Source organism: Oryzias latipes, chromosome 22, assembly GCF_053564925.1.
Source record: "Oryzias latipes strain Hd-rR chromosome 22, Olatipes_Hd-rR_3.1".
NCBI classification, from domain to species: domain Eukaryota; kingdom Metazoa; phylum Chordata; class Actinopteri; order Beloniformes; family Adrianichthyidae; genus Oryzias; species Oryzias latipes.
In genome coordinates, this window is record NC_136258.1 from 7,696,671 (window position 1) to 7,718,765 (window position 22,095).

The following is a 22,095-nucleotide window of genomic DNA, read 5'->3' on the forward strand; positions in this document are numbered from 1 at the left end:
GGAGGTGTTTCCCATTTTGACCTTGAGGTTTCCAGTCCATATTCTGCACACATGTTCCTGTGTATTATTCCAGCCACTTAATTGATTGATTGTGGCGCTCCATGTATGCTTTACCTGCCAGCATCTTCGACCCTGCAGTTATGTACTGGATTGTTTCAGGCGCCTCTTTGCACAGCCTACACCTTGGGTCTTGTCTGGTGTGGTAGATCTGAGCCTGTATTGCTCTGGTGCTCAGGGCTTGACCCTGAGCTGCCAGGATGAGTGCTTCAGTGCTGTCCTGTGCGCCAGCCCTTTCTAGCCATGGTACATCCCATCCAGGGGTTTGTCCTCCCATGAGGATCTATCTGTCTCACATATCTCAGATGTGATGTGAGACATATATATATATATATATATATATATATATATATATATATATATATATATATATATATATATATATATATATATATATATATATGTGTATATATATGAAAAATTAAAGGGAACATTCCTAACACTCTACTGCCACCATGCTACCTCCACATGGGCCAGGGCGGTGGCTGACCCATGACAAAAAATTATCTAGTTGCCTTTATGCCTTTAAATTATAACTTTTAAACCTCACCGGCTGGTGCGCCATCAGCTAAATTTACAGAAAAACTGGCATTTAGGTGGCCCCGCGGTGGCATATGTGACTGTAGCTTTAAGGATGTAAGTACTGATTGGAATGGTTACTGTTCCTTTAAGATATTTTGTCCATCAATTTATCGTCAAGCCCTTTTGAAATATAATTTAGCTTTTTTAAAAATCTCTAAACGGGATATTGAGATTCTTTCACAGACATTGCTTTGAATTTTAAGATTTTTTTACTGTCTGTTTTAGCAATACGATCAATACTTACCGATATAAAAACAGATTTTTGGGTTTCTTTCGGGACACATTCAAGCAGTTTATTAGTATACCTCCTAGTATGTAGGTATGCAGGTTTTCAGCCTAGTCTGTCAATTCCCTAAAATCTTATACACTCTGGTTTTTAACTCAACCGTCCGTCTTTGGATTTCCCCTGAATGCGCGCCTTTGCACAGGCTCTCTTTAAATAAAGAGACATATCAGCATCACTCTGATTTCTACCCCCACCTCCAGCTGGAAAGCCCTCCTCCAGACCTCATTGCCCTTTTGATGAAGACGCTGCTGTCACCATGCTCATGCTGGCTGCATGTTTAATTTTGTGCACACAAACTTTCCCAGCGTCAGAGCGAGTGGAGGAACCCTGCTAATCAGGACACGCTCAGTAAAGCCAGTTAGGTTGTGTTTGTTTGGCTGGTGTCCATCTCATTTACTTTTTTTTTTTAGTGTTTCCTTTCTGTAATTACTGCTGCCGTCTTCCTGCCGCTCTCCATGTCAGCATTCAAAATGGCTTCATTAGGACATTTATCTGAGGCCAGAGCGAAGTGAGGAAGTCAGGAATTCTTTTGGTTGGTCAGTTGTATGTAATCCCGGTGAAACATTTCCCTCCCTTATCATTTAGCCAACATAACATCTTTCAGAGCATGTTTTCTAAATGTGATTTGTTTAAGGTTTTTGGGTTTTGAAAATGTACAGTTTAGATTAGTGCCCTTCTGCAGAGTGGCCTTCAAACTCATTCATGGAGCTTTAGTAAAAAACGTCTTCAAAAACATCTGTCTGAATGCAGCCGGTTCATTCTAACACAGGTCCTCTTGCCACTTATTGTGGCAAATTCTCTCTATATATAAACATCCATCCATCCATCTTCCTTCGCTTATCTGGGACTGGGTCGCGGGGCAGCAGTCTAAGCAAAGATACCCAGGTTTCCCTCACCGTGGGACATGCCCGGAACACCTCCCAGGGAGGCGTCCAGGAGGCATCCGGACTAGATGCCTGAGCCACCTCAACTGGCTCCTCTATAAACATTACAAAGAAAAATGTCAGACACACCTTATGAATGAAAATAACTTTAGGTTACAAAAAGAAACATGAAATTAAAATATGTAGCACCCAAGCAGATCTCCACACTACGTAGTTTGTCCAAGTGGGGTTACCGTAGTGTGACGTCATCATTAGTGTCAGGCCCCCGAACAGTTTTGGTACCTAAACCGTGTGAACGCCGTATGCTAAAAGTGCGTTTAGGAATGCCTGTTTAGCTGTGTCTAAGCAGCTATACACGCAGCATTGGCTGTGAGCTACAAAATAAAACTTTTGTTTGCCATCAAAAAACTCTACTTCCAGTACAGGTGGTGAATTTTTGCCGGGTGCCGCCTACATTTGAGGCCCCTGTACTTTAGCCTGCAGCTGTCAATGATGACACCATAAACATTTTGCCGAATATGGGTTACGGTAAAAGCTGCATCAGATGACAAGCGATATTCTTTCCAATGACTTTAGGACAAAAGCCATCAAACTGACTGTGTGAATGTTTTTTTTGTTTTAAAATTGCTATAAAATCCTCCAATTGGATCATGGATTAATATCTGTGAGCTGCAGAAGATCTTTGCTTTGTGACAGTTGGTCACCTTGGAGAAGAAGCCTTACTGCAGGAAGGACTTTACACTTGCAATGCAAGAACCAAAAGATTCAGTTAATCTGCTTGGCATGCGAAGCATTTACATGTTGTGATATAAAAAAGGCAAATGCACGAATGAAACCTACCCTGAAGCTGTGTGTCTGTGCAGGATTGTAATTACTGCCATGAGGCTGTTACTCCAGCCTCACTGACAGCTTGACTTCTAAGTGGAGTTGACAATAAAAAAAAAACAACAATCTTCAGTATCCAATTCTGCATAACAGTAAATTTTGTCTGTTTTGTGGGTTTTAGAAATCTGTATGCAAAACATTGATGTGCTGTGTTGAGCTTGAATGTGTTCAGCTTCAGCCTTAGTCCCAACTACACTTTGGGGCAAAAAAGGTGCAAATCTGTGCAAGGCATGCAGGTGGAACGCACAAAATATCACTTTCTGTCCACTCAGTGAACCTGTAGAGACTAAATGTTTATGCACATTTTTTTCCACGACCATGGGTCATAGCAAACACTCATACATCGCACAAGAGTGAGTTAGGGTGACGTTGGCGAGACGCAGGCCTGTTCTTCAGTCCATCGGTGCTGTTCAAGTGAAAGGTGTGTGCTCCACGCACACCCTTTGTGTGCAGCCTGACTGTTAGAAATGAGGAAATTAGACGATCAGAGCGTAGTTTGTGTAGACATTCTATGGACACATTTTTCTGTTTTTTATTTTTTTAACTTGTCCTGTCCAACAATCCAGAGGTATGTCTGAATAAACCCCTTTTGTAATCTAGCCCAAACTTTATCCATTCGAAGCATATTTGAATTTTTTTAGTGTGAGAACGGACGAAAAAGGAAAGGAGGGAAGGAGAGAGAGGGATGTTAGAAAGCCTAAAGCAACAAGTTGCTGGATGTTTATAATCATTACGGTCAGGTTAAGATGTGCAACACATCTAAAAGGGGCGGGGCCTGTCCACACACTCAAATGTTACAAACATACCTTTTGGCTGCAAATGTAATCTAATGTAAAAAGAAGGAGGGAGAGTGTCAAGTCATCCCTACACCAAGACTCCTGCCGCAGCGTCGGCCAAGACCACCAGATAGAGAAAAACGTCCCGCCGGGCAGTCTCATCCGCAATTTACGTGGCGCCCTCCACAGACGCTAAAGCAGCCACTGAAGATGTCTCCACCGCTGTCTCTCAGCTACAAACAGCACATCCACTGTCCCTTCAAACAATATTTGGAGACTTTAACCATGTCCCCCTCTCTGCTGCTCTCCCCAACTTCACCCAGTCTATCATAAGATGACAGTGGATTCATAAATGATTGTCGCAACACGAGAATCAATGAGAGTTTCACTTTGTGAAATCGATGAAGTCATATTCACCATTAAAAAAAAAAGAAGTTTAGAAAAAATTATCACAGTGGAAAAAAAAATGTATGTCACAGATTTCACACAGTCAAAATAGAATCAACACGAGCTTTTTATGACGACTATGAATCCAGTGTGTCTAAAGAGGAACATGTTGATTGTTTATTTAGAAAATGCATTTAAACACATTTTTTTCCTGCATAAATTGTTCAAACGCAATGCATTGTGGTCTATTTAAATTTGGACAGCACTAACAAATGGTAACAAATGTAGAGAAGGAATTCAGGCATAGCCAACAAAATTATGCACTTGCTGTTTGCCAACACAAAAGAGGCTAACAGCTCGTCATCCTTACCTCCACTGGGCAAATTTTGACCACATGATGGTCATCCTTCACCCCACACACACCCCTTCAGTGAAGAGGATGGGGAATCCTCTGGACACTTATTTTATGCGATGTTTAGTGCTATTTATGATCTGTTGTTTGGTAACAAATCAATGTCCACGTTGTGGGATCAATAAAGTTTTATTCTATTCTAACAGACTTGCATTCAGATGATCTTAACAGAGTAGACTGCAATGTGGAAATGTACACATTGTGCCTTTTTTTTAATATTTTTGATTTTTTACCTGTCAGTATAAACTTTTGACCCAACTTGGACATTTTTCTGCGAGTATATGAATTCCCAAGAAACATGTTGGCTAAATTTGCAAAGTTATTGATGGACATCATTACTTTCTAAAATAATTCAGTCAGCTGTTTACTTTGTTTTACGAAGATCCTCAGTGAGGAAACAAATGTTCTTTGTGCCAACTGCACATAATCCACATAGTGAAGCTGCTGTTTGGGGGAATCAAACTCCAAACTGTTCAGAGCACTGGTGGATGAGGGTTTGATCCCTGCCAGTGATGCTTTTGATTGCATGTTCTTAAATGGGTTCCCACTAAACCCAGTGGAGGGTTGTGTTCCATGTTGCATTACACAGAGAGAGCTTTTTAGATTTGTTGCAATCCATTCTTGCAGCTCTTTCAGCCCTGGTTTAAATTCAGTTACCGCTTTTGAAAAGCTTAAAGGATTAAGTTACTCTGTTTACCTCTGCTGCTGCTGCTGCTGAGCTTCACTATGTTGCTTTTATCACCAGCTGGCTGACAAGGTTTCCCTGGCACCATGCAAAGACATCATTATTATCCTCCTGTTGCACTTTATGATTGGTGACTGACATGTTGACAGTGCATAAAACATATAGATTTTCTCCTAAACATGCAGTGGAACCGCTTCGTGGATTTAATAACATTTTCATTAACAGGTGCTCTTTCTACTTAAATGGTTTAGATAACTCTGCTTTGTGACAATTTTTTTACATTCATTACTTTACTTTTTTACCACAGAAATAATGAAAACGGTGACACTGATGTTGTGAAGAAACATTTTCACGCTTCCTTGCAAGTCAAATCAAATCTGAGTTCCTAATTCAGATTTCTTTTGCAGAAAAGTACGAAGACGGCGATGGAGCTGGGCAGGACGTTTGCCACCCTCTTCTCCGACATCTCCTTCAGGCAGAAGCTGCTGGAGACGAAGACGCAGGAGGAGTTTAAGGAGGCGCTGTTGTTCCAGAGGCACCAGCTGACGGCAGCCAACCAGCAGCCCACCGCTCTGGGAAAGGAGGAGACGGACCCTCGCAGCCACAAACCGCTCAAAGTAGGACTCAAACGTTAAAGACAGCTTCAAAGAAATAGTTTTGTCTTTTAGATTTACATGCTTTTTCATAAAATCCACCCAAGAAGATTGAGGTTTTTGAATTTTTTAATTGTTGTTTAAAGTTGTTGTTTTTTTCTAGTAAACAAAACATAATTTTAATGTTGCAGAAGTTGCTAAAAATGCAGCTGAACCTTAAGAATATTTAGAAATCTTCATCCAATATTCTTGGATTTAATGCAGCAGTGAGAGGTTTTCTGGCGTCAACTTTACATCAGAGATGTGCTTTTTTTCAGAGCTCAAACTGATTATTGGTTATCAATAACCTTCATCTGGGTTCGATTTTCATTTGCAGTGAAAGTAAAATATTGACATCAATATTTCTAATGACAGAAACTGCAACACTTTAACTTTGTAGAAATCTTAGATTCAAAAGAAAAACTATTATAGCTTACCATCTGCTTCTCATATCGTATAGTCTGTAGCGTCCTCCTGTGTAATAAAACACAGCAGAGCTTTTTATACCGTCTTAACCACACATGTCATTCTACCACCATGGAATATTTCATATCTGTATTTTCTGCACCTTTTTATACCGTGGGAGATATCACAACCAGCTGCAAACTTTAACAATATGACGTTGTTACTGATGCTAGCTGTAGCTGGGAGATGCAGATTTTTAGGACTCTGGGAGAACTATGACTGTGTTTACGCACCTCCATTACGTAACGCGTGGCTGTTCTTTGCTGTTTCTCTGAGCTGAAAACGTTTCTACTCCTCTGTGTGTGTGAGGAGCCCCCTCCTGACCTCCCTACCCTCAATCATGCAGCTTCTGAGTAACCAATCCGATGGCACTGTGGGCGGGACTGCAGAGTGGCGTGGCTGCATCTGCGCCCAAATAATCAAGTTTGAAGTTGATCTTGGATCGGCTCACTGGATTAATCAAAAAGACTGATACCTAGGGGCGCAACGATTAATCAATTGATCGACCGATCAGATCTTTTTTAGGCAAGTTGTTAATCAAATCGAATCAAATTGATCTAAACCATTATAGGGTTTCAAATGAGATCGATCAAAGTCAAAATTGGAAAATACCTTTTGGATTGAGGTTCAGTACCAGGTATTTCTGTCTGAGTCACACTTGTTGAAGTGTTGGATAAAGATGTTCTGGATCTATTTGAGGTCAGTCAGTGAATCGGATCCAATCGGATTGTTCAAAATGAACCAATATTGACTATGAATCGTATCCATCCATCCATCCATCCATCCATCCATCCATCCATCCATCCATCCATCTTCCTCTGCTTATCCGGGACTGGGTCGCTGGGGCAGCAGTCTAAGTAAAGATGCCCAGACTTCCCTCTCCCCGGCCACTTCCTCCAGCTCCTCTGAGGGGACCCCGAGGCGTTCCACGGCCAACCGACAGACATAGTCTCTCCAGTGTGTCCTGGGTCTTCCCCAGGGAGGCGTCCAGGAGGCATCCGGACCAGATGCGCGAGCCACCTCAACTGGCTCCTCTGGATGTGGAGGAGAAGCGGTTCTATTCCGAGCTCTCTGTGGGGGACCGAGCTTCTCGTCTCATCGAGCTTCTGATCTCAGCTTCTCCTCGAATCGTGTCGTCACCCACAAATTATGATATGAATCAAAAGGTTAAAAGGAACCCACCTGGCTGATTTCTCAGTCAGCTCCTGGTATAGACATGCGCTCACAGTCCTGTTTGAAGGTGCATTGATGCTCGAGCTTCTTCATGGATGGCAGATCAAGAGCATCACTGAGGCTCCTCCATGTTTCACTGTCTCATAGAGGTGAATGGCAGCATTCATTCACCTCGTCTGTAAACCTAGAAAGCAGCTTTTTTGCTCTCACTGTGAAGCAGGAGCCACTCACTTCTGTGGCTCCCATGAGTTTTGTTCTCTTTTGCATGCACTTCGGTAGATATTTCCTTTCTACATTTAGACATGCAGCCTTTTAACACACTGCAGTCTTAATCCTCAGCGCCGTGACGAGTCTTTCTGCAGCTCCTCTGCAGCCACTCAAGGGCTTTTTGACATCTAGTCTCCCCAGGGCACGGTGGTGTGATGGTCAGCACGTCACCTCACAGAGAGGACGTCATGGATTAGATCCTAGCTGAGCTTCTCTGTGTGGAGTAAACAGGTTAAAATCAGAGATTCTCGCGTTTTTTTATAGAATCCCCAAACATTTCAGGCTCTGCCAAATGTCTGCAAAAAAGAACGGCTTGAGAACTTCTTTAATGTGCATTAAAGGCTTGCATGAACATTTACAAATGGACCCACAGAGACATGCTCTACAGATACGTCCACTCACTCATCCTACGAGGAATCAGGCTTGCTAACCACATGTGTGGGAATTCCCCACCTGTCCTGCTTCTTCTGCCGTTGGGTCTCTCTCAAGAGCCTCATTGTGGCTCTGTGAAGCTCCTACATGGGCAACCAGTGCAGTCGTGAAATGTTTCATACTCAGCTGTCAGCGGGGTTATAACAAAGTGGAAGTTATGTAGAACGACGGCTACTGAGCCGTGAAGTGTTGGAACACATGAACTGACAGTCAGAGGATGCTGAGGCTCATGGAGCACAAAGGTCACCAACAGAAGGAATCACTGCAGACCTCCAAACTTCATCCAGCTCTCAGATTAGCTCAATAGCAGCACATAGAAAGCATCATAGAGTCTGCCTTCACGCTCAAGCTGCTGCATCCAGTCATACATTAACAAGTTTGTTGCAAAGTGTCAGATGCAGTGATGTAAAGACACATGCTCTGCAGCGGTGAATCACTCTTTAACATCTGACAGCCTGATGGACGGGTCTGGGTTTAGGGGCAGCCAGAAGGACGATGCTTGGGTGACTGCATTGTGACGTGAAGTGGTGTGTGTGTGTGTGTGTGGTGATGTGTTTTCACAGGAACTGGGCTTTGCCCCAAAGTTTGGTGTGAAAAACCTTGTCTGACCCGCACAGAGACCTGACCTCAGACAGGAGACCTTAGGACTGAATTAGAGCGTCCAATACATCCGTCACGATCGACAAGTCGATGTCGCGAAGGAAATGTGGGTAGTTGGCGGCCATCAGATATATTCTGATACATACGTTCCTGCTATTGACAATTTAGGAGAAGTGGACCGAGCGAGTGTGATGTCACCCGTAGAAAATGGCTTCAATGAAATGAAGTCAATTCAGTCACTATTTTTCATTAACTGGACGCCACCATGCTGGAATCAGACGACTTCTACGGCAACCGCCCTCACCAGTGAGGAGTGGGCTCGTCAGAAGGCCACACCCATACCACTAGAAAATCTGTCAAACGTTTTGAACGCTCAAGGTGGGAACCGGCGGGTACTTTTATTGAGGCATCTGAACAGAAACATGAGGTTCATTAAGGAGAAGTAAAAAAAAAAATGCAACAGATCCCAAATTTTTCTTCTGACCAGTAGAATGACTGAGGAGCAGCTGTTTATTTCTCTACAGAAATCTATGGGATTTTGGCTTCTTGGAGCCAGCAGGTACTTCCTGTTTGGAACACGGGAGGTGGGGGGTGTCACTCAGTCCAGTTCTGTTATATAGTTATTGGTCATTGCACACGCATGTTCAACTACACTGAGCGTCCCGCTCTGCTAGTAGAAAGGGAGATATTCTTCTTGCTAAACGGAATGGGCGTTCGGCGTCAGACTCCTCGCCGTGGTTGTCGCTCCTACTGGGCCTCATTTTGTTTTTCTCCACTGGCCTGCGGTTTGTTGTCACTCAAAAACAGAACGGAACGCTTCTGCTGTCGGCACACTGCGCCTTGTGATGGAGTTGGCACGACAACTGCAAAAATACGGGTCCAACACAACAAGCTGTTGAAGGAAAAAATCGACAGAAGAACTTATAAGCAAATGACTTTCATATTTTTTTCCCAACATGTGAGATGTACATGCAAACACAGACAACATGTGAGATGTACATGCAAACACAGACAACATGTGAGATGTACATGCAAACACAGACAATATGTGAGATGTACATGCAAACACATACAACATGTGAGATGTACCAAAGTAACACAAGGAGGCATTTATAACCTCCTTCCCTGGAATTAGAAAAAACTTCAAACCTTTATCTTTGGCTGCTGTTTTCCATGAAAATGTGAATATTAGACTCACAAATAAAACTGTAAGTCGATTATTCACCTTTAAACCACTAAGATCCAAGTAAACACGAGCATACTGCTGTCTGTGAAACGTAGAAAGGAGCTCTTTCTCACAGAGTCGCATATTTCCATCCCAGTAACAAGTGCTGACATGAGGGAGCAGAGACCATCCTGGGTGGGGGTGGCTCGTTGTTTGCCCCCCATGACAGCTGGGTTGCGTTCTGCCATGAGGGACGACCATGTGGGAAGGCGGTGGCTGGCTCTGGTGCATTTGTGACGGGATCTAATACTTTTTGAGCTGAAACGCAGAAAAAGCTCAGTGCATCTGGAAAACACATTTCACGCTGCGGCCAATGCGCTGCCCAAGTTTTCCCTCCGCCCTTCAGCGGCAGGCAGCAGCAAATGGACAACGTGTTAAATCCCATCTGGATGACAAAATGGGGGCACTCAAGTTTTGTGCTGCTGCATCTAAAAAAAAAACCTTAGACGCACCGGAGCAATCAGTGCTAATAGGTAGACTAAAGCATCAACATTTGACTTAAAATAGCTTCAGCCTTTTCTCTTATGTGGTCCATAACATCATAACATGCCTTGTGGTTTGAAAGGAGGCTTTTGCAGGTGGATTGTTTGCTCCTCTCATCTCCAGCGCTCTCACAAACTTTCTCCATGTCTAACAGTTTCGCACCTCTCTGGCTCTCTTTTTCTGAGCTGTAACCCCGGCTCCTCCTCTTTCTCCTGCACGCCTGAGCAGCCTGGCTTTTCTCCCTCCCTGATCAATCACCATCAACTGGTGCCGGGCCTCCTCAGTGGTTAAATGACCTTACATCTCTCACAGTCCTGTCAAAACCCACCAGCAGTAACTGCACTCACACACACAGCCAGGGGGGACTATCGTCGACGCCGCAGACCGACATCAGCCTCCCAATGTGGCCGCAGTTGCTGCATGCAGGTAGATGAAGGTTTTCTGAAGGTGCCGCTCGCAGAAAAGGACCTGAATATTTACACCAATATGAATGGAGCCAAAGAAACGAAGGGTTACTCGCAACAGGTCAAGCAAACAAAGATGAGACTGAAGGAAAAAGAGCTTTGCACACGGTTTGCTCTCCTTTCCATTGCCTCACTCCTTCTTTCCCCTTTCACAATGAATGGAAAACAGGTGGAAACTAATTCCTCTCTGAGATGATTGTTTATCAAATCTGAGTCAAAGTCTGTGATTATTCGCCACAAACAAACACACTCTCAGGCTTCCTTGTAGTAATAAATGATTCCAATATGTATGGGGATTTAATGGTCAGCTTAGTTGAGCCTGCACGGAGAGAAGAGAAATTCAAATACCGGTACTCTTGTTTGTTGGGAAGCAACAAGAGTATTTTTTTTCTTTTTAACGTTTTTATTTTTGAGGAAAAACATTCAGCTGTCTAAAGCTGTTTTAACGAGGAAATGAAACACGGGGGGTAATTGGGCAACTTTGTGAGCTCAGGCAAAGCTTCACATTTGATCCCTGTTTTGTGTAATCTGAAGACTCATGCTGTAAGGGCTTTTCATGCCTCACCCTTTCACTGTCCTCATCCCAAACTCTCTAAAAATACTTTAAATCCTCCGTCCTTCGCTCCCACTTTCATCTCCTCTGTCAGTCGTCGTCCCTCTGACCAAACGGAGATCTGTAGTTAATGCTCACCTAAATCCAGCTCTGCTGACTTTGTTTTGGATTACACGATTTGGAGGCCTACCTCATTAATGCTGATGACTCAAATGATATATCAGAGAGCCCCATGTGGAATTACCAATGCCTCTGCTGAGTCATCAGGTGGGCAAGCTTTAATCTAAATGCGTTATTGTCCACAGCAGAGCGCAGCATATTAGAAAGTTCAGAGTGGGATGCAGCCTCAGGGCTTTCCTTCTCCTAAATTCATTGAAGTCGCCAAGGATAAGACAGGCTGTGTGAGCAAAACGCCAAAGAGCAGACGGGGAAACTCAAGGAGAGCGGCGCTCGGTGACAACAACATAATTCCGCCTTGTGCAGGTTATCTAGAGGTTTTAGAGGAAAATGTCTCTTTTATGCTTCTCTCCAAACAAATGGAGCCTCCAACACATTGAACAATGTCATCTGTTTACACACACAGTCCTTTTCTTTACAGTGGTAAAATATGCAGACACCATCTTTTTATCTGCTGATGAAATGTCATTTCAATGAATTTTATTTGTCTATTTTTTGGCTCTGTGACCAAAGTGAAATGTTGTAGTGACTCTGGCTGCATCCCCGCGTCTTCTCTGAGCTCACGCAGAGATCCGTCACCTACTTCTACTGTGCCAGCGCTAATTGACGCCGCCGCTAATTGGTCATTTCTGAGGCTGGTAATGAACGTCTCCTGTTCGGCAGAGGAAACGTTCTCTCGTGGGTTCTCATTAGACACACATTCATTACAAGATTCATTATCCTGTCAGCTGCACCTGATGACACTTTTGAAAGTCTTACAAATGAAACTTAGTCATACTATGAAGAGATTGTGTATTGTATTGTGTATTGTGTATTGTTTTCATTGAGTTAGCACAAATGTCAGAGTTAGCCTAGCTGTTGGCTCAACCGTAGCTACACCGTGTGTCACATCTGAAGCCCAAATGTAGAAGCGGTTAGGACAAGGAGGAGGATGTCAAAGATCAATTAGACCGGGGGAAAAAAGGATCAACATTTAAACAAAACAATAAATAGGTGGAAAGCGCTGTTGGATGCACAGATTTATGAGGCTCACCGAATTTTAAGGTGATTAAACGAGACAAAAGAGTCAGAGATTAGTCCGTCTGTCAGCTAGCTCCACAGAGAAAGTGGGTGTGCCTGTTTGCCTGGGGGCAGACTCTTCCTGGAAGGGGCGGTTCCACACTTTGTGATGTCACAATTTGAGGACCCCGTTGTTTTTATGGACTGGGAGGGGCTGGTGCTCAGAGAGCAGGTTTTTGGAGGAATACTCAGAGATGTGTGAACGGATCAAAATACAACTTTGTTATAAACTAAAATAAAACTTTGTTTTTTCTAGGAATTGATATTATAAAACACTAAAAAGCTCAAAGAGTGGATTTTGCTTGATGTAAAATTGTTTGACTGTTGACTCTGTTCTCGTCTTTGGACTCGTTGACTACAGCGGCCTTGAAGTGCAAATGACATCAACAAAATCCTTTACGCAAAAATGTATTAAAGATCAAAACGACAATTAAAAAAGCCAAACAAAAGATTGAAAAAGATAAAAACATCGGTGGGTATTATGGGAGATGACTGATTGGATAAAAAAGTTTGTTCACTTTCATGTTAGCATGACAACGTCTTCAGACAGAAAACTTTTCTTTAAGCTTCTGACCACAGACACTGCAACAGTCCAGTCTTTACCACAGTTCAGACAAAACATCCCTCTGTTTTCACTCTTCTTAAAAATTGAAACATCATTTCCCAATCAATGATGTCCCTTTTCCAGTTTCAGATTTTCATATTTTATTTTCATTTTTAGATTTGACTTTTGTTTTCCGGGGGGGAAAAAATCTGTTTTGGTTTTTGGAATTTAGTTTTTATTTCTAAAATATTGTGCTGTTTTTTCTTTGCTTTTTGTAATTGTTGTTGTGATCTTTTTATTTTTTTGCGTTGAGGGATTTGTTGATGTGATTTGAACTTAAGGGGCCACCGTAGCTGACAGAGCGAGCATTGCAGTAAATGTTAGTTTTTCTCTCCGCAGTGTAAAGATTTCTTCAAAGTGGGCCGGGGCATTTATGAGGACTTCTGCCGCCGGCTGCCGTTCTACCCCTCTGACTTCACAGATGGTAGGTTGGGCCTGGACCTCCACTGAGAGGGACTCATCTTCCTCATTATGCCTGACCGGCAGCTTCTCATTTATGTTTGCCTCACACACATCTGGGCTGCATGTGGGTCACATCCAGGTCTTGGACCTGGACTGCGGATGTCTCCCTGCTGCCACCTGCTTCCATATGTTCCCCTGTTTTCCAAGTCAAATCCCGTCCCATCTCTGAGCATCACCGTCACAGCAGGACGGGGCTTTTACTTTGTCATCCATCCTCCCTGAGTGCTCACATGTCCGCGGTGTAACCAAGTGAAGAGGACTACGTGGGTCGGAAGCGTGGGGGTTATCCCCGCCCTCTCGGCTCTCTCTGAGCTGCTAGACGAATCAAAATATCACACATCAACGTGAGTTTCACCCGATGAATTTTATCTTGTGAAGGTCACAGGAGCAAAATCATTGCCATCAGATTAGAGCCCAGTTAAAATGTTTTATTCTCCGAAATGAGTTATTCATCATGTGGGCAACTGCCCTCACAAAATGATGGATCACACAGAAGCAAAAATCAAATTACTCATACTTTTAGAGGGGCAGGTTCCACAGCAGCAGCAGCAGGGTTTTTACCACACGGCTTATCACAGAGCTACTGAACAATGAAGGTTGTTGTCATTTTTAAATGAACCTGACACTTCTGTTTGTCTCCTCTCAGGTATAGTTGGCAGTAATAAAACCTTGTTGAAGTACATGACCACAGCCATCTTCCTCTACATCGCCATCCTCCTCCCAGCGATCGCTTTCGGATCCCTGAACGATGAGAGCACCCGCGGCGAGATAGGTAGGAGCACGCACTCAGACGCAGACACAGGAGACGTTGGGTGTAAAACAGCTGTTTTACCTCTTTAACAGTCATCCCTGGCAGCCTTGTAGCACAGCAATGCCGTTCAGGAAAGACAAAGACGTGTTCGCCTTCTAAGGAGACTGAAATGAGGAGTTTTCTTGTTATGGTTGCAGAGGAGCTTTGATCAAAAAAAAAATCTATGGACACATTTTTAGAAATAATTCCCAGGAATTCAAAAAGAGAAGACCTGAGAGAAGAGTTATTTGATTTGATTTGAAATTGTTTATTTCAAGCAATCAAATAGGAATAATACACAAAAACAATACAATCATCAGTTATACATGCGTACAACAACTAATCAAACTTAGGATAATTAGACATATTAATAAATATTGCTTGAAAGGGAGTGGAAGGAAGCGAACTTATATAATCCCACCCCTGTTCTACCGTAACCATTTTATAACATGATTTATCAATATCCGGTTCCAAACGTTTATCAGACAGAATTAAGAATCCTGAAATATCAATAAAGCACATGACAAAGAAAATTACTTAAATTATTTTGTAAAAAATAACTTTTAGAAATCAACATGGCAATGAAGTATCCAAAATATATGCAAATTATGTTACTCATTGATATGATTAAAAAATAATACTATATCAGAAAAATATACATAACACTGTTTCAGGAATTTTCATAGCAAAATTTGATAAAGTATCAAAAGTTAAAAAAATGTGCAAAATTGTGTTACATTAGGAAAAATCATGTATCCATTTATCAATTTCTTTCGAGCAAGTGAAGTAATATCATTAAAAGTCAATCAATTTAACCATTTTCGATAATTGATTAATTATTTGTTTTATTTTTATTTTTTTGTATTTTTATTTATTCATTTTTTATGATAAAGTAATGCTGTGAAGTAAAATAATAATAATAATACTTGATATTATTATGAATATTAACACACTTTTTGAAAAATTGTAAATGATTTTTACATTTAAGAACAGACTCACTTTGGGGGGTTACTTTTTACATGTACACATCTGGACAGCACTCGGTTCATTATGATGCTGCCAAATCAGGGCCACGAGTTTTGAGAACCAAAATATAACAACTCGAAAATGGAAGCTGTTAAAACTCCAAATTCATAAAATCCACAACAGACTTTTTAAAAAAGGGGATGATGATTTCTGCTAGTCATTTCATTTTTTTTCTTCTGTTTTTAACAATCAAAACTCAAATTTTCAATTTCATATCTCAAATCACAGTCACCCTTCTTGTTCCTGTCCAGCCCGTAAATAAACTGCCACAACTGCTCCGTTCTGAGCTTCACTGTGGCAGGAGGATCCCGTCTCCACGGTGATCAAACTGAATTCATTTATTCATTAGTTCCTACTTTCTAAATATTGATTCAAATCAGAGACATATTTGCAAAACGTGAAACTCTTTATGTATGTCCACATTTTAAAGGAAAGTGCTCTAAATAAAGCTTCACAGCTTCACTTGCTTCAAAGGTCGGGACAGGAAGGGATGAGTTGTTGAGAGGTTTGCACTCCGGTGTTCTCAAACCATCACTCACTGAGTGAAAGAGGACTTGGGCGGCATGTTTCCTGACCACAACAGAGGTCCGTTTGGGACGTGCAGCACTGCCCAAAGCTGAGAGGTACATCTCAGCGGACAGACGTGAGTCACAGCGGGACGAGAGCGCCACGTCCAGATCTGCCGGGGAACGTGGGAAACGAGCGGATCAACACACATTCCTGCACGACGCAAACATGCATGCACCTTTTGCATGACATTTTATAAAGACAGGAGTTGTTGTTTTTTGTGTCCCGATCTGACTGCGGTTGGTGTGAGCTGTGCTCAGCGCTCCTATCTTGATGGCTGTTCTCTTTGAGTTACAAAATGTTTCAGGTTGAAGGTCTGTCATTGCCTCTCGCTCAGCTCTTCACGGGCCTTTAAGACACACAGCATTGCTGGTCTTTTTAATAGTAAAGTGTTTTTGTTTGGCATTATTTTTCTATGAAGATAGTTCAGATATGAGCACAGCAGATACATACGTTTGATGTGATACCATTTTCAATCCTTAGCTGTTTTTTTAAACTTGCATGTGTAAACATGTTTCGTAACCAGAGAATTTCTGCCTTCATTACGGTTTAAAATGGAGGTGAAAGTCAGACGTGTGTTCGTGCATCTAATATCCATCATCCTCATTTTTACCTAAGAAATCCATATTTGGGGAAAGATGGACTGAGCATGCTCACTTTTACGCCTCAGGTTTTTATGCAGAAATGAAGAAAACCCAGGATCACTGCAGGATTTTAACTGGTTCATGCATGAAAAGTAGGATTCTGTTCAGTCTTTGCTCCGCTCAGCCTATAGAGAATATTTTTATGAGAATGGCGGAAGATTACAGGTTTAATTCGCACACATGCGTCAAAGTGTCCTCTGGTGGAAGGTTGGCCATCTGTGTGTGAACGGGACTCTGACTGTAATGCGCTTGGTGCTGTACTAGTCTGCGCTATTTACCGTCTTCATTCTTTGGTTTCTGTTTACCCAGACGTTCGGAAAACGATCGTCGGCCAAAGCATCGGTGGGATCATCTACTCCTTGTTTGCAGGCTCTCCTTTGGTCATCCCTCTCACCACAGCACCTCTTGCCATCTTCATCAGTGGTAGGTTTTCCCTCCATCATTCAGCGCCGCTCTGCCACAGGGGACCAAAGTTACTCAGATGAAAAAGCAGTAAAAATATAGGTTTTAAGTGTCCTCATTTTAAATGTGGCCGATTGAAGCTGAATGTTGTGTACTTTTGCGTGTAATGTTTTGCTACTTTGCATTTGCTCCTTCTATTTATAGGAACACTTGTCCCCAACAACCATACTTTCTTGTTTTGTTGTTTTTCATCTAAATCCTCTTTAGGGCTGGAGGATGTGCAGTAGAAGAAAAAAATCCCTGCCTTTAATGCGGAGATGCAGTTTTAATGCCAGTTTTTTTTTTTCAATCATATAAAGAGATCTAAAAATTTTGTGTGATATTAATCAATGCCGCTAACAGTTTTGGAGTAGCAAAATACATATTTCCCAAAAAACTCATTTCAGTCTTGATGCACTCATGCAAAATTGAGGGTTTTTTTATTACTTGGTGTTTCTAAGGTTCCTTTTTGTGTATATGACTTGATTTTTGTGTCATTATGTTATTATATTGTTATTATGCTTTTTGAGGATGACTTCTAATTTTATTTTTTGATTTTGTTTTTTTATCTTTTCCTTTAAACTTTGAATCATTTTTGTGTGTGATGTCATTTCACAGAATGCTGGTGTGTGTGTGTCTTTGTGTGTGTGCGCTTGAGTGAGTCTGTGCGAGTTTTTCTTTTTTTTTTTAGTATTGCTGCTTCTTCTCGTCTACTTTAGTAAAGGACCCCCTTGAAAACATCTCGAAGGGCTTATCCTCATGTTTAAATAAGTAAAAATAAATATATATGTTCTTCTACTAAAGTTGGATAAATAATGACCGCTAAATAAATTACACTATGCTTGCATTTATGTTGTGTGATGTTTTGTTGTCATGCAACAATAGTACTATTTCTGTAACTTTATTTATAATCGAATAAACTAATGAATTAGTTAAAAAAAATAGTACAGTTTTTAAACCGACAGTGCAGATAGCAATCAAAACCATGCAGACATCATTGTTTAATTTATTCCTATATTTTTTAATCTATTTTCCGTGTTTTTTTGGGGGAGTCCTCCATTTCCCCTCTTATGGTACATGTGTGTGTTTTTGGTGAATGACAGTGATTCGAGGAATCTGTGACGACTACAACCTGGACTTCCCAGCCTTCTATGCTTGCATTGGTTTGTGGAACTGCCTCTTCCTCATTCTGGGGGGGATTTTTAATGTCAGCCTACTGATGAAGCTCTTCAAAAGGTATGTCTTAAACCAACGCTCGTTCGCACCCACACACAATCAAAGAAATCAGACTATTTTTCCATCTATCCACATGAGAACGTAGAATTGTACAGTCCTAACTTTGTCTGCAGAGAAATCATTGGCAGGAAAGAGTTGGGAACAAAAACAAAAGAAAGCCTTTCACACCACAACTACAGATCTCGCCCTCTGGCTCTCCTTTCTTGAGTCTCAGCCAAACCATCAGGGAGCCACATTCTGTTTCTGCTGTTTATCTCCTAAACTCTGCAACAAGGTGGTAATAAAAGAATCCATATGCCTTATAAAACATTTACTACCCTAGCAAGTGAACTTCCAATAACAAAACAAAAAATTAAAGCTACAAGTAGCATTTAGCGGGCCCGAGCACGTGCGACCGCCTGGCACGAGCGACCGCCCCGTGAGCAACGCCCTGCTCGAGCCATTCTCGTCGTTTTTTCTTGTCCATTCTGGAGCTCCAAGCTAATGTTAATACGACAGCAGCCTGGGGGGGGGGGGGGGGGGGGGGGGCTGTAATCTGTTGCCTTAAGGGACAAAGACTTTTGCATATAGCATGAAAAAAATTCAAGCAATGATGATAATTGCTATCACTGTCCCTAAGGATGAGAACAATAGAACTCATTCAATTTCCACTACAATGTCTAGATGAGTGTCAGCTATGTCTGATAACTTGGCCAATTAGCTGGACCGGGATCTTGCAAAGTGAAGGTGGTTAACGTCCAGTGTGATGAGTCTGTGGACGGCAACAGTACAGCATAGCTTTTGGTTTCCACAAGAGAAGAACTCCTGACACATCTGCCCTAACAGACAACTACAAGAGGAGTTGAAATGTATAACACGGTGAAGGAGTTTTTGTGCAGAAAAAGGTACAATTAGAAAAGCTGGTAGCAGTGACTGCAGATGGGACTCCTGCTATGATCAATAGACAAACAGGTTTCATCACTCACTGTAAAGCTGACCCAGACTTTCCAAAATGTCTGCATTACTGCTGCGTCATTCACCAGCAGGCCTTATGTGCAGAAGTGATTGGCTCTGGACATATAATGACTCTTATTCTGAAAATCGTAAACAACCTCAGCTGCAAAGCAAAACAGCACAGGATTTTTAAGGTGCTATTGGAGGAGATGTCTGTTGAATATGGTGAATATGAACATTGTGAATCTGAACTTGCATTCTTGACTGACATTACTGGAAAACTAAACCACTTGATCTGTGAGCTGCAAGACAATGGCAAAACTATTTTTTTTGACCAGCCTGCCTTAGCCAGTGTTTTTCTTGTGGGGATCTTTTCTGCCAGGGCTTGTCAGCTTGGTCAGTAGATGTTGCTGCAGTTGTCTCCCTTGCTGGGACAGCTGGAGTTAAACACAGCAGCTCACGGCTCTGAAGTGGACCCCGTTGCTGTCCCAGTCTGGATGGGCACTGTGGCGATGTTCCAATGGCCAGGCTGGCTCCTGGTATAAAGAGATTCCCAAATGCCATTTCCTAACCGCAGAGCCAAGGATGTGTTTACATGTTTAGGTCAAAAATGTGATGGACAGCTTCATGTTGTCTATTGATGTAAGTTTAAACCTAAACATGCCACCCTGTTATTAATCCAGTTGATATGGTTCTCCATCTGTGTCTAGGTGATAGAAAAGCATTTTTTTTTATATTTAGAGCTCTAAGCAAACAAACAGTTGTCTATATAAAAGAGCTTTTACAATTGTGCACTTTTAGCAGGTCTCTGAGTTCATGTGACCAATGTATGGTGGATTTTCACAGACCTTGTTTAAAACTGAAGGTGAGAGAGACTTAGAGAAATGGCTTCATTGTTCTGGAGTTCTTTGTTTCATCCACAGAAGAGTAGAATTGGTGATTGATTTTGAAAAGCTGCTGAAAAAAGTATCTTTTCAAATTGCAATTTCTAACTTGGGTTTTACATTTTGTGTTCCATTTTTTGTGCTTTATTTGGGAAGCATTTGTTATTTGTTTGGTGTTTTTAAGGTTCTGCAAATATACACATCATTTTTTAGAGACATTTGTTATCAGTTGTGTTTGTTGATTTGTAGTTTAATTTCATTGGATGTATAGATGTCGTGTGGGGGGGAGGCTCGAGAGCAGGTAGGACCCAGGCGCAGAGACGGGAGGCAAACGGGTTCAGGGCAAGTGGGTTTATTTAACTAACAAAAAGCGCTGCAGAGCAGGATGACAAAACTAAAAACAAAAACTTACTGTGGCATGGCAAGGGACATGGACGCCAGACAAGAAGACGTGATCAACATGAGCAGAAGTTAATGGACCAGCACAGGAGGAAGGCAGAGACAAGACTTATATACAGACAGGGCAGACAAGACACAGGTGAACACGATTAGGGCAGATGGGGACCAAAGGAAGTAAAACTCAAGAAACATGACAAGACAGGAAACCTTTCAAAATAAAACAGGAAACAGAACCAAACAAGACAGAACAAGAACTAAAGCGAAAAAAAAAGACAACAAACTGAAACCATGACAATAGAAAGGAAAAGAAGTTCGAACATTGATTATAAAAAAGGATATAAGAGATAAAAAAAAAAGAAAAAGGAAAAGAAAAAAGATGGGATGGTGGGGCCTGTAAGTGGCACCGACAGTCCTTTGGTGGGCGGGGGGAGGGGGGGTGAGGGGGAGTTGGGGTACTGTTCAGCAGGCTGACTGCAGTGGGGAAGAAGCTGTTCTTGTGGCGCGAGGTCCTGGTCCTGATGGACCGGAGCCTCTTGCCAGAAGGGAGGGGCCGAAAGAGATTATGTCCTGGATGAGAGGGGTTGGCTACAATCCTGGCTGCCCGCCTCCAGGTCCTGGAGATGTGCAGCTCCTGGAGAGACGGGAGGTGGCAGCCGATCACCTTCTCTGCTGAGTGGATGACGCGTTGCAGCTTGGCCTTGTCTCTGGCCGTGGCCGCAGCGAACCAGACTGTGATGGAGGACGTGAGGGTGGATTCGATGATGGCGGTGTAAAAGTCTACCAGCATCTTTTCAGGGAGGTGAAACTTCTTCAGCTGCCTCAGGAAGTACATCCTCTGCTGGACCTTCTTAGTGATGGAGCTGATGTTCTGCTCCCACTTGAGGTCCTGGCTGATGATGGTTCCCAGGAAGCAGAAGGACTCCACAGAGGTCACCGGGGAGTCACAGAGGATGACAGGGGGGAGGGGGGCTGGGGCCTTCCTGAAGTCCACTGTCATCTCCACTGTCTTCAGAGCATTAAGCTCCAGGTTGTTAGCGCTGCACTATGACACCAGCCTGGCTATTTCACTCCTGTAGGCCGACTCATCTCCGTCAGAGATGAGGCCGATGAGTGTGGTGTCGTCAGCAAACTTCAGGAGTTTGACAGACAGGTGACCAGCTGTGCAGCTGTTTGTGTACAGGGAGAGTAACAGGGGTGAAAGGACACAGCCCTGGGGGGATCCGGTGCTTGTGGTCCGAGTATCTGAGACGAGCTTCCCCAGCCTCACATACTGCTGTCTGTCCGTCAGGAAGTCTGTGATCCACCTGCAGGTGGAGTCAGGCACATTCATCTTGGAGAGTTTTTAATACTAAGTCTAGACAGATTTAACACAGGTTTTTGGATGAAAAAGGATTTTTTATAAATCATCTGTTACACTTTTAAGTCTGAAAAAAATATGGAAGGCAGCAAACACAGATCCCTACCGTTTTTAATTTTTTTGTGCTGATATTTGAAAGATAAGTTATGCAAAAAAATAGGTGTTTGCAGTTTTGCCTAAAAAGACGTTTTCGGACCTTTTTGGATCAAATGTTGTCTAAAAGTTCACCTGTAACTTCAATCATTCTGAATTTTTTTAGGAAAACTAA

The 22,095-nt window shown here is 42.4% G+C and overlaps 1 protein-coding gene across 4 annotated transcripts in view; it reads left to right on the plus strand.

Annotated features, from left to right (window-relative positions):
* The window catches only part of slc4a11 (solute carrier family 4 member 11), a 184,482-nt gene that overhangs the window by 76,451 nt on the left and 85,936 nt on the right, over positions 1-22,095 (plus strand). For all 4 annotated transcript variants that reach the window (XM_011490713.4, XM_011490712.4, XM_011490714.4 and 1 more), the window contains 5 exons: positions 5,362-5,571; positions 13,428-13,512; positions 14,197-14,322; positions 16,887-17,000; positions 18,122-18,254. In XM_011490713.4, the coding sequence (XP_011489015.2) occupies positions 5,362-5,571; positions 13,428-13,512; positions 14,197-14,322; positions 16,887-17,000; positions 18,122-18,254 (668 nt within the window). The remainder of the gene's footprint in view (positions 1-5,361; positions 5,572-13,427; positions 13,513-14,196; positions 14,323-16,886; positions 17,001-18,121; positions 18,255-22,095) is intronic.